General features: G+C 37.2%; 1 protein-coding gene and 1 pseudogene across 2 annotated transcripts in view; one reads left to right on the forward strand and one right to left on the reverse strand.

The window, feature by feature from the left end:
* Nucleotides 1-2,342: 2,342 nt before the first annotated feature.
* Nucleotides 2,343-13,587, forward strand: part of LOC102601856 (putative late blight resistance protein homolog R1B-16) — a 68,217-nt pseudogene continuing 56,972 nt past the window's right edge.
* The window catches only part of LOC102600387 (uncharacterized), a 12,777-nt gene continuing 12,086 nt past the window's right edge, over nt 12,897-13,587 (reverse strand). For both annotated transcript variants that reach the window (XM_015312516.1, XM_015312515.1), the window contains one exon: nt 12,897-13,579. In XM_015312516.1, the coding sequence (XP_015168002.1) occupies nt 13,310-13,579 (270 nt within the window). In that variant the 3' untranslated portion in view covers nt 12,897-13,309. The remainder of the gene's footprint in view (nt 13,580-13,587) is intronic.

Raw genomic sequence — 13,587 nt, forward strand, 5'->3', positions numbered from 1 at the left:
GCACTACAACTTAACGTTGTTCCATTTTAACCCTTGAACTCCATTTTTTCTGTTCCATTTTAACACGAAATACTATTTTTATGATTTATTTATTTTTATATATATTCTTCAATTGCAACTTCTTATTTTAAATCGACACGTGTCAGTTAATTTTAGTTAAAAAAAATAAAAATTAACAAAATTTTTAAAAAAATAGACGTGTGCCTGTTAATTTTCATTAAAAAATTAAACATTCGCGAACGAACATAAAAATTTTCAAACAATAATATTATTTTTTGAGATTTCTCTGTATTTTTGCATGAAAATAAATTGATGAAAGTTCTTTGATTTTCTTTCTTAAACATTCAATTAAATTAAATAACACTACTTATTTATTTTTTCTTATCATCTAGGCTATCTAAATTTAACGCAAATACTCTCTTTTATTTTTTAATATAAATCAATACGAATAAAAAAACTCATCTTCATTACGAGTAAAAAAACACTCTTGTTCATTGCTAATAACGCTACTAAAAAATGTTAAAACTCGACTGACTTTATTAGGTTGTTGGTGATTTTTAAGAAAGAAAACCAACACAATTTCGTCGGTTATTTTTCACACAAAAATACATACAACTCTTAAAAAGAAATTATTATTTTTTAAAAAGAGTTATTTTTTGTTAATTTTTAATTTTTTTAACTAAAATTAACTGACACGTGTCGATTTAAAATTAAAGAAAGTTGCAATTTGAAGAATATATATAAAATAAAGAAATCATAAAAATAGTATTTTGTGTTAAAATGGAACAAAAAAAATGGAGTTGAAGGGTTAAAATGGAACAAGGCTAAGTTGGAGTGCCAAAATGAAAAATGGGGCCAAGTTTGAGGGGCTGTGTATGTGTTTGGCCCATTAAAAAAAGAGGGAAAAAATGTTGCCCATGAGTTTTGAACCCATGACCTAGGGGCATATCTTGAACCACTTATCCACTGAGTCAAGCCTGTACAATTTTTAATGGGTTCATTTTAATATATATACCCATAAAATCAGAATTTGTCGTTATATATATAATGTAATTTTTTGACGAGAGGGTTCGGGTGAACCCCTAGGGTCCACCTAGGTCCGCTTCTGAGTGGGGTCTGGAGAGAATAAAATGTACAGAGACCTTACCACTATCTTGTGAAGGTAAAAAGACTATTTTCGAAAGATCATCCGTTTAGATATAACAAATCGAGATACCAAGAAGAAAAAATACATAAATAAGGAAGTACAAATACATATATGAATTTTATTTTAATAAAAAAATATTTCAAAATCATTTTTTTTCACTTTCCGTCGAAAAGGTATTTGTGTAATGGTAGATGTATATGTGAGCCATTTTTTTAGCGAGGGATAGCTCATCACTGAATGGCAAAGATGAGGGGTTGAATTACTATTTTTAATTAATAAACCAATAATCGTTGTTCAGTGTATACCTACCATTATTAATAATTCATAGTTCATATTATCAGTCAATTAGCCAATAGAAATGAAATGATAACAATTATTAAGTATAATAATTAGGCAAAATTATTGTTGTTTACCTACCATTAAATAAATTATTTATGCAATTAGTCAGAGCTGATCGATACATACACTTTGATTGTGCCATTCAAAACTCTTAATTATCTTTTGATCTCCTTGTACTAGACAACAACTTGTGGCAGATTGAATTCGTAATCATCGAGGTGAGTTTGTTGATCCATAATTATATTTTTCATACTTAAGAAGTTTTTTAGATTATGTGAATTTGTTGCTTACATCAAATAATGCAAATTTAGTCTAGTTAAGTGATTTAATGAGGTGAGAGTGCATGTTAATTATCGACTTTGGGGGTTTTAATAAGGAGAGAGAGAAAGGGGGCGCTGGTAACTTTGCCCACCAAGGTTTAGATTAATTGGGAGGAAAGTGAACCTGAGACTTCGTGGTTAACTCCACCTAATTTCATTGACTATTAGGCTACACTCTTGGGTGTAACGTTATATTTGAAAATTCTTGAGCATTTGAAAGGAATGTTCTTGTGCCAACAATAACTAGTTGGTTAAGAAGTCCCTACGACACTTGACCAACAACATAATTGATTGTGCTAGCTTTGTGCGTAGGATGATAGTGTCTATTTGTTCAACTTTATACAAATTTAAGTGTCTATTTATGTACACTAAAAGTTGGAGGACATAGATGACAGCTGAAACCAAGTTAAATGACATGTTTATGTATTATGCCTTGTTTCTAATTGAAACCTATTTAGATCGCGCATATCCCCAATTATATATTTTAGTCCCTTGTTGTGTGAACTTGCAGGCATTTTCTACTTTATCTATAGAAGATGAATGAAAATGGCATTGACGTTGTGTTAAATCACCTAAAAAGATGAAATGTGGAGGCGATATGAATAGCGTCAAGATTGATCAAATTGAGACACTTGAAATGGAGCTAAGATTTTTCAGAACTTTTATCAACTACTCTGATACTTTGGTGCCTAATGGCTTTTTCATGGTCAAAATGAAAAAGAAGGCTCAATTAATTGAGGTGATGTTTTACTCTGTTCATGGCGAAACCGAAACTAATACATACCTTAATGTGGAAAGGATAGTATCACAGTTGCGGAAATTTGTTGAAGGTAATACTAGTTCAAGGTTGAATTATGAGCTGGATGATTTCCATCTTTTAGAATATATGGATTATCTCGACAAGAATCTAAATGATGCACTGAGGTATCTAGTCAAGTCTGGCCGTGTTTTGATAAAAGAAATCAAAATGCTTCAGAAAAAAATGAGATATCTAAGATACTTATATGGCACAGAGTTAAATGGTTATGTCGACCATGAGAAGTTGATAGGTCTGCGGACCCGAATTCAGTTTATGGCTGAAAATGTGGGACACTTCTGTCTTTCCCTTTGGGTTTATAATGATGATGCCGATTCTCTTTGGGTTAATAAAGATGATGTCGATTTAAAAGTGGATGAAAATGATGTCGATTTAAAAGAGGATGAAGATGATATTGATAAAGATTTAGAAGAGGATGGGGATGATACATTTTGTTTCAAGATTAAGCCTCCTTATGTACTATTCTTGGTTGTGCTAGTGGAGTTGGAAATGAAGAAGATTTTTCTCAGTGAGCTCAAAGCTTCAAAGTTTACTCAATCAAGAACTTTCAAGGACAAGAAATAACTAAAAATATTTTCACGTCATCTCCGTAGTCTTCTGGTGTATCTTAGAAATAAAAAACCTAAGAACTTCACAACTAATGTATCTGCTCAAAACATTGATGCAGCAATAGAGTTTTTGTTGGTTTTTCTCGGTGGAGTGCCAAATGATGTTATTAATGAAAAGAGGTTGAATGAAGTCTTATAAATGATTGGAGTTCTTGTGGGCGACATACTATGTGTAGTTCAAATGCTTCTTGTAGGATCTACAATCAAAGAAGACGCCAACAAGATTGATCTTGGGACGATACATATATTGGAGAAAATTGAAGATCTAAAGGCACGAGTGGAGACGTAGTACAAATCCTTAAAATTCATTCCATCTCATGAGTTTCTCACTGTTGGTGGATCGAGCTTTGTTGATTCTCTGCTTAGAAAATTGAATGAGATGTTGAAATCTAAAACAGGTTTAAGTTTCATGATGAAGCCTCATGTTGGCATTTTAGTGAAAGAGCTCTCATCTCTAACACATGATTTTAAAGATGCTGCAAAGGTGCAACACAAACATGAAATTCTTAAAGATTTTCAGAAGAATACTGTCAGTTTGGCATATGAAGCTGAAGTTGCTATTGACTTGATTCTTGTTCAATCTAATGTTCTTGAAGATTCTTTTTGTTCACTTGCTGGAATCATAAAAGAGATCAAGCATATCTATACGGAGGTGACTAAGATGTAGTCGGAGAACCTCTCTATTAGGCCCTACTCTGTGGTTGAGCTATCTAAACATCTGCCAATTGAATAGAGCAATCTTACGAATGACGAGGAGATTGTGGGTTTTGAGAAAGCAGAAGAAAAAATAAGTCATCATTTGACTCGAGGGACAAATAAAGTAGATGTCATCCCTATTGTTGGGATGGGGGGACAAGGCAAAACAACTTGTGCTCGAAAGTTGTATAATAATGTCAGCATTGTTCACCATTTTGAGGTTTGAGCATGGTGCATCATTTCCCAAACATATAATCGAAGAGAGCTATTACAAGTGATTTTCAGTCAAGTTACAGGTTCTAAGGACAATGGAAATAAGGATGACGTCCTTGCCGACCTATTGAGGAGAAGCTTAATGAGTAAGAGATATCTCATTGTCTTGGATGGTATGTGGGATTGTATGGCGTGGGATGACTTAAGGCTTTGTTTTCCAGATGTTGGAAATAGAAGCAGAATAGTAATAACAACTCGACTTCAGAAAGTTGGTGCCCATGTCATGCACCATATTGATCCATATTTCCTTCCATTCCTCACAACAGAGGAGAGTTGCCAATTGTTGTAGAAAAGAGTATTTCAGCAGGAAGGTTGCCCACCCGAACTACAAAATGTGAGTCTAGCACTTCCAAAAAGTGTAAGAATTATTATTAATTATTAATAATTATTTCTTACTTATGGCTTAAGTTTACTTGTAATCCAAGTAATACCATAAATAATATTTAATAAGAAATAGATCTCGTCCGTATATTGGTTACTTGATGGACGTACCAGATTAAGTCATAACCTCTATAAATTGGTCCTCCCTCCATCCATTAGGGTTATCACATATTCTCTACAATAATTCCATCGCTGACGGTTATGATAACATAAAGTTAGGGAAAGGAGGTAGAAACCAATTAACGACTAACGCTTCCGCTGCTCTCTGTGATGATGTCTTCCGCATCAGATATGTGCCTGTAACAATCGAGTTCCGTCGTTATAGAAATGCCAACGGGGGAAAATTCGGGGCTGGAAAAACTTTTTTGTAGTATTGTATTTTCCCAACCTTGTCCAGAATTGGACGAAATCGGAGTCCTTGAGGTGTGGGGAAATCTGGTAACAATTGGGTGGGTTGTTTTTTATTTTGATTGCATGAGTAGTTAGATAACTTGTTAAGGGAACCGTATGACTTTACAGAATTGAATTCGGGCGAGTAGAACTCTCGAAATCGATCTTAGCGTAAATGATATTTTCTGATCGTCGTGGATTAGAGGTGTGTTGTGAAATGGGATTTTGGAATTCCTTCAATTGACTCTCTGGTTCCGTTTGTACCGCTTTGGCGGGAGTTTGGCCGCTCTGGCGGGGTCGCTACAGCGGGATATGGGGCGCTGTGGCGGGTACGACGAAACTTAATAACGTAGGTGAAAGATGAATAGCTCACTGGTTCAAGAATGCCGCCCTGGCGGAAGTTGGGTCGCTTTAGCGCCGCCGCTACAGCAGGGTGAGGGCCGCTGTGGCGGGCCAGACGCGACTCAATGTCGTTAATAAACCCCTAAACTACCTTATTTGGCACTTTTCAACTTTTAGAGCTAAAGAACGACTCCTAAGCGACTCATACTCGTTTTTCACCATTCTTGAAGCTAAAGGTAAGCTTTTCACTCCTCAAATCAGTTTCTCGATCTGTAGAACGTAATAGACTGGGTGAATATTGATTGGGGAGTGTTTTGTTATAGATTATATGGTGGAAACAACCCTAAATTGGGTAATTGGGATCATGAGTTTGATTTATGGTTCATAAAATTGTTAGTAATTCGAGTAATTAGTGATTGCTTGTTAATTCCCGTGTTATTATAATTATTTGTAGACCAAGAATAAGTGGAACGAATCCGGAAAGGGAAGGATCAAGTTTCTTAGGGTTTCAAGCTTGTTTCGAGGTAGGTGATGGTTGTGATTCTATGATTGTGTGATGTATGCTTGTTCTTGCTTCATTATAATACATGTATATGTATGAATGTTGTAATGTTGATCACACTTGTTGTAAATGAGATAGATGAATTATCATTGCCATGAAATCATGACTTAAATGTATGATCTTGATGATGTACTTGTGTTTGTGATTGTGGTGTGTGAATGGGATCAGACTGCCACATTTCGGCATAACTAACTTGGATCGGTTTGTCACGTTCTGGCATAATTATGGGATCGGTTGCCACCTTCTGGCATAAATTTGGGATCGGTTGCCACGTTTCGGCATTGCTAACTGTTTGAGTTTGGGTTCCATGAGAGGACCAATGATGTGGTGATAAATGTGAAAATGCGTTGTTGATTCTTCATGTTGATGATGTTGTATATGTTGATATATATGCATGTGATTATAAATGTTGTTTGATTTGTTTATGTTGCACTAGTGGGATAGCCACGTGATCCTACTAGTATACTGTGGTTGTGTATTGATTCTGCACTTGCTCTTATTTTTGTTGAGTACATGACATCTTCACGCTACTATTGACAGACCTCGCTTAGAAAATCAGTGATCGTCGCTTTGAATTCAAGGGTGAGCCAATTTTTCCGGGCTGCCACGGGATTCTCTTTCGTGGTCCATCATTTTCGGACTTAGATATTGTTCTAGTTAGTTGATTAGTTCATTAGTTGGGGATGTTTGGGATCGGTTGCCACGTTTCGGCATTGCTAACTGTTTGAGTTTGGGTTCCATGAGAGGACCAATGATGTGGTGATAAATGTGAAATGCGTTGTTGATTCTTCATGTTGATGATGTTGTATATGTTGATATATATGCATGTGATTATAATGTTGTTTGATTTGTTTATGTTGCACTAGTGGGATAGCCACGTGATCCTACTAGTATACTGTGGTTGTGTATTGATTCTGCACTTGCTCTTATTTTTGTTGAGTACATGACATCTTCACGCTACTATTGACAGACCTCGCTTAGAAAATCAGTGATCGTCGCTTTGAATTCAAGGGTGAGCCAATTTTTCCGGGCTGCCACGGGATTCTCTTTCGTGGTCCATCATTTTCGGACTTAGATATTGTTCTAGTTAGTTGATTAGTTCATTAGTTGGGGATGTATCCCTTATTTTTTAGACTTGGATAATTTGTTTAGATGTTTTGGTACATTGACTTTCAGGTTCTAGGTTGGTTCTTCCACATTTGTTTAGTATAGTTCTTCAGATTTCTTGTTGAAGTTTATGAGAACTTCATTAATTAGTTATTTAATCTATTTTCATAGTTTAAATGCCTTAGTTTTGGTTTAGTTGCTTGTTTGAGTTGTAGTAATGGTTCTCCCACCGGAGGGTTAGTATGGGTGCCAATCACGACGGTCTGGGTCGTGACAAAGTTGGTATCAGAGCCCAGATTCATTGATCTCGATCTACCGAAATGAGTCTAATAGAGTCTCACGGAACGATACGGGGATGCCTTTACTTTTCTTCTAGAGGCTATAGGACTTTAGGAAATCTCTCTATTTTTCTCTTATCTCCTATCGTGCTGTGACTTGATTCCAATTGGTATCTGCCAATTCAAATTGGTATCTAACTTCATTCACTCTTCTGTCCGCAGATGGTTAATACTAGGTATAACGGTGTTAGGCCCGTAGCTCATGTCAATGCTCCAGCTGAGGAATCTGCAGCAAAAGGTCGCGGTCGAGAAAGAGCTAGGGGTAGAGGTCGTGGGAGAGTAGCGCCTGCTGTGAATGAGGTACTGATTGATAATGTTCCTATGAATGAGAACCCTCATGCGCATAATGAAGAGATAGATGAGGATATTGAGGTTGGAGAGGTTGAGGAAAATGGACAAGATGAGTGGTGCCAGCGGAGACTACGGTTGTTCGTCCCATTGATCCGGTGTTCGCTCAACAGATTATGGCGTTCTTGAAAGGGTTGGCTGGTCCTGGAGTGCTTCCATCTGCTCAAGCAACTCAAGTTCCCGCTAATCCTCCTGTTGCTAGCACTACACCCAAGACGGGTGGAAATGTAGGTACTGATGCTTTCTTCTGTTGTTTGTTGGGTTCTGTTATGACTGGGAATGAGCATGATATGTTGACTAAGTTTTTGAAGCTTAAGCATCTGGTATTTCTTGGTTCTGAGACTGAAGATTCTTATGAGTTTATCTTAGTCTGTTATGAGAGGCTGCATAAATTGGGTATTGTTCACCAATATGGGGTTGAGTTCGTGTCTTTCCAACTTCAAGGTGAGGCCAAGCAGTGGTGGAGAGCTTATATGGAGTGCAGATCTTCTACTTTACCTCCACTTACTTGGACCCAATTTCATGCTCTGTTTCTAGAGAAGTATGTGCCTAGAACTTTGAGGGATCGCATGAAGGATGAACTTATGGCTTTAGAGCAGGATGGTATGTCTGTGGCCGCTTATGAGGCCAAGCTCCATGCTTTATCCAGATATGCCATGCAGTTAGTTACTACTGAGGAGGAGAGGATCCGATTGTTTATTAGAGGTTTGAATTCTAAGTTGCAAGTATTATCTGTTCATATGACTTCTACAGGGAGGAGTTTAAATGAGGTAAAACACTATGTTAAGAAAATGGAGGGGGTGAGGCGAGACGATCAAGCTAAGGCTTGGGCAAAAAGGGTGAAGAATTCCGGTAACTTTCAAGGCTCTTACTCTAAGGGGTCTGGAAGGCCAACACTTGCAGCCAAGACAATTCAATCTGCTATGCCTGCCTCTATATGTAACTACTCGGGAACTCCATCTCATAATTTACAGGACAGTTAGATTGTCGTGCCTTCGATGGGCATTAGACCACCTTTTGATCGTACTTGCTACAACTGTAGTGAACCTGGGCATATGAGGAGAGATTGTCCCCACCCACGTGTGTTAGATTCCACTTAGCAGTAGCAGTCTAGAGCAGTGGTACCCATGGGGAACGGTAATAATGGTAGAGGACGTCCACAAGGTGGGCGAGGAGGTAATCAACGAGGCCGTGGAGGTAGAGGAAATAGTAATGGTAATGGAGGTAGGGATAACGCGCAACCAGGAAGGGAAGTATCTCGACAAGATGATAGGGCTCAATGTTATGCTTTTCTGGGCAAGAATGAGGCGGAGGCGTCCGACGCGGTGATCATATGTACTATTCTTGTTTGTTGACCGGATGGCTAATGTGTTGTTTGTATCCGAGTTCTACTTATTCATATGTATTTGTTGAGATTTGCCTCTGATTTTGTAGATGATTTGTTGATATTCTTGTACGCCCCTACTTAGTGTTTCTTACCCTAGTTGTTAGAGTCAGTCATAGTTACCTATGTCTATCGTGCTTGTCCTGTTATGTTTATGGGTTTTCAGACTTGGGCTGATTTGGTGATTTTGGATATGATTGATTTTGACATAATCTTAGGCATGACTTGGTTGTCCCCCTATTATGTTGTGCTTAATTGTAATACTAAATCTGTAACTCTAGAAAATTCGGGAAGGGAAAAATTAGAGTGGGAAGGGGTGTACAAGCCTAAGCAAGCTAAGATAAAATCCTCCATTCGGGTTAGTAAATTAGTAGATCAGGGTTGTTTGCCTTATTTGGCTCATGTTAGGTATGTTGAGATTGAGGCTCCATCCATTGGGTCTATTCCTGTGGTGTTTGAATTTAGTGAAGTGTTTCCTAATGACTTGCTTGGTATGCCTCCGGATAGAGATATAGATTTTTGCATTGATTTAGAGCCTGGTACTCGTCCCATTTCTATCCCTCCATATCGCATGGCTCTGGCAGAATTAAGAGAGCTTAACGCTCAAATCTAAGAGCTCCTTGATAAGGGATTTATTCGCCCTAGTGCTTCCCCATGGGGTGCTCCAGTTTTGTTTGTTAAGAAGAAGGATGGTAGTATGAGGATGTGTATAGATTACCGACAATTAAATATAGCCACTATTCGAAATAGGTACCCCTTGCCTAGAATAGATGATCTCTTTGACCAATTGCAAGGTGCAACAGTTTTCTCAAAGATTGATCTAAGATCCGGTTACCATCAATTGAAAATTAGGCCTGAGGATGTGCCTAAGACGGCGTTTAGAACTCGTTATGGGCACTATGAGTTTTTGGTTATGTCTTTTGGTTTGACCAATGCGCCTGCAAATTTCATGAGTTTGATGAATGGGGTGTTCAAGCCATTTCTTGATTCCTTTGTGATAGTCTTTATTGATGATATTTTGGTTTATTCGAAAAGTGAAGAAAACCATGCCAACCATTTTCGTACTGTTTTGGGTGTTCTTGGGGAACAAAAGTTATATGCTAAATTTTCAAAGTGTGAATTTTGGTTGAAATCAGTTGCATTTTTGGGGCATGTAGTGTCAAAAGAAGGTGTAATGGTAGATCCTCAAAAGATTGAAGCGGTTAGGAATTGGGTTAGGCCTAGCTCTGTGACTGAGGTTAGGAGTTTTGTGGGACTCGCTAGCTATTATTGTCGATTTGTTAAGAATTTTGCTTCAATTACTACTCACTTGACCAATTTGACCAAAAAGGAGATACCATTTGAATGGATTGAAAAATGTGAGGACAGCTTTCAAAAGCTCAAGACTCTCTTGACCACCAACCCATTCTAGAATTAACGGTGGAAGGTGAAGACTTTATTGTTTATTGTGATGCTTCACATTCTGGTTTGGGTGCTGTGTTGATGCAGGATAAGAATGTTATAGCTTATGCCTCACGACAATTGAAGGTGCATGAGAGGAATTATCCAATGCATGATTTAGAGTTGGCAGCGGTAGTATTTGTTCTTAAGATATGGCGGCATTATCTTTATCGTGTTAAGTGTGAAGTGTTTACTGATCATCGTAGTTTGCAGCATGTGTTCACTCAAAAGAATCTAAATTTGTGACAACGAAGATGGATGTAGTTACTCAAAGATTATGATGTGACCATTCAATACCATCCGGGTAAGGCTAATGTTGTGGCAGACGATTTGAGTCGAAAAACGGTAAGTATGGGTAGCTGAGCTTACTTGAGTCTAACCAAGAAATCTTTGGCCAAAGAAATTCAGACCCTAGAGTCTAAGTTCATGCAGTTGGGCATCTCTGAAAGAGGCACGGTGATAACTGGCATTGAAGTTAAGGCCACATTCATTGAGGAGATTAAGGCTAAACAATTTGAGGATGAAAATTTGAATGAACTCAAGGAAAGGATGGCGAATGGTAAGGCACAAGAGACCACTCTTGATGCGGATGGTGTACTCAGTGTTAAAGGGAGGATTTTTGTTCCTTGAGTTGATGACTTGATTAAAAAATTATTGGCAGAATCTCATGGTTCGCGATATTCTATTCATCCGGGTGTGACCAAGATGTATAGAGATCTAAAACGAATTTATTGGTGGTCGGGCATGAAGAAAGACATAGTGGAGTTGTGGCGAAGTGTCAAAATTGCGAACAAGTGAAATATGAGCATCAAAGGCCTGCATGTTTACTTAAAAAAATGCCAATTCCAGAATGGAAGTGGGAAATAATAGCTCTGGATTTTGTTGTTGGTCTTCCCAAGACTTTGAGGAAATTCGATTCTATTTGGGTAGTGGTTGATAGATTGACTAAGTCAGCCCATTTCATTCCAGTAAGAACATATTATAACGCTGGACAATTGGCTAAGGTGTATGTGAAAGAGATAGTGAGGTTGCATGGGGTGACCCTTTCTATCATCTCAGATCGTGGTACCCAATTCACTTCCAAGTTTTGGAGGAAATTGCATGATGAATTGGGCACATAACTCACTTTTAGTACAACCTTTCATCAACAGATGGATGGACAATCTGAGAGGACTATTCAAGTGTTGGAAGACATGTTGAGGGCATGTGTGATTGATTTTGAAGGGCATTGGGATAAATTCATACCTTTTTGTGAGTTTTCCTATAATAATAGTTACCACTCCAGCATTGATATGGCACCATTTGGGGCATTATATGGGAGGGGATGTAGGTCACCCATAGGTTGGTTCGAGGCTGGATATGTTAAACCTTTGGGGGTTGATTTAGTGAAGGATGCTCAAGATAAGGTGAGGAGTATTCAAGCTAAACTTCTAGCAGCCTAGAGTAGACAGAAGAAGTATGCATATCATAAGGTAAGAGACATGGAATTTCAGACTGGTGAGAACGTTCTTCTTAATGTATCACCCATGAAAGGGTGATGAGATTTGGTAAGAAGGGCAAGCACTACAAAAAACCCTGAATTGCCAACAAAATTATCGGTTGGTAAATTGATTAAATTGGTTAGCAAATGAATTTTCCAACTGAATACCAACTAATGTTAATCCGTTGCTAAAAAGCTTGTCACTAATTTTACCAACCCATTTCAGTTAGTTGGTAAAATTACCGACTAAAATTCAGTTGGTAAACACATAAACAACTTGTTGGCAATTGTTGAAATGTTGCCTTCAAATTTTCGTTGGTAAATTCACCAACCAATTTTCGGTTGGAATATTGTTGGTAAGTTTACTAACGAAGAGCAAAAGAGTTAGTAAATTTGGTTCTTCATTATTCAATTTTGTTAGTAATATGTTGGCAAATATACTAAAATAAAATAAAATGTTGTTACTATTCCGTTAGCAATTATATAACATATAACAACTTGGTTGGTAAGTTCGATAGTAAATTCACTAAAATGCATTGGTAATCGATTAGCAATTTCAGTTAAGAAAAAAAGTGTGTTGGTATTTCGTTAGTAAATTACCAACGAATTTTAAATCTGTAAGTAAGTATGACTATCTACTTTTGTAACTTACGTTACTAATTGGCTAGTATTTTAGAAACACAAAAAGCTCATTACTAATTTGTTAGGAAGCTTACTAACTGATTGTTAATTTGTTGGTAATGTATATCATTTATGTTCAATATTTGGTCAGTGATTGATTGGTAATGTATATTGACATATTACTGACTAAATAGTAATTCGATAGTAAAATTTCACTTTATATATTTATATTAATCAATAGCTTTTACGAATCTTAAAAAGTCTGGAAACATACAGTGGTTCTTTGATAAATTATAACTTGAATAAACAATGCAAAACCAAAGATTAATTCAAAATAAATACAGAAACAGGCAATGCAAAACCTAAGATGAAGAGTTCAAAATAAAACCAAATAAGGAAACAAACAATGCAAAATCTAAGATGAAGAGTTCAAAATAAATCCAAATACGGAACAAACAATGCAAAATCTACTTAGGATAGTTTGAAAAATTTAAATGACTCATATCATTATTTGATAATGGGTCATGTCTAAGCTAAGGTGGTGTACCAGTTGGAGGTGTACCAGTGAGCAGTGTACTAGGGGGTGGTTTAGGCAGCCCAGCTATGAGGATGGGCAAACGTTCTTGGAGAATCTTATCAACTTGCTCTTGCATTTCTAGCTGCATTTCATGTTTCATTTCTTCATGCAATTCATGTCGTATCTCTTCTCTCATCTCTTATCTCATCTCATGCTTCATCTCCTCTTTCATTTCTTGAACATATTCCTTCACTCGAGCATCAAAACTACAATCTTGAGGTTGAGTAGTTGAAGCAGACGATGAACCAATGTTCTCATAGAATACTGCTTGAGAACCAAGACCATATATACATGCCTTCTTAACCCCACCCACTTCATCCATGTAAATCTTTGAAAAATCTACTGTCGGTGACTCACCAGATTCATCTACAAGTTGAGATGCAGATGTGATCTTAGACATTACAGCATCCTGAAAAA

The sequence above is a fragment of the Solanum tuberosum genome, unplaced genomic scaffold (genome assembly GCF_000226075.1).
Source record: "Solanum tuberosum cultivar DM 1-3 516 R44 unplaced genomic scaffold, SolTub_3.0 scf00206, whole genome shotgun sequence".
NCBI classification, from domain to species: domain Eukaryota; kingdom Viridiplantae; phylum Streptophyta; class Magnoliopsida; order Solanales; family Solanaceae; genus Solanum; species Solanum tuberosum.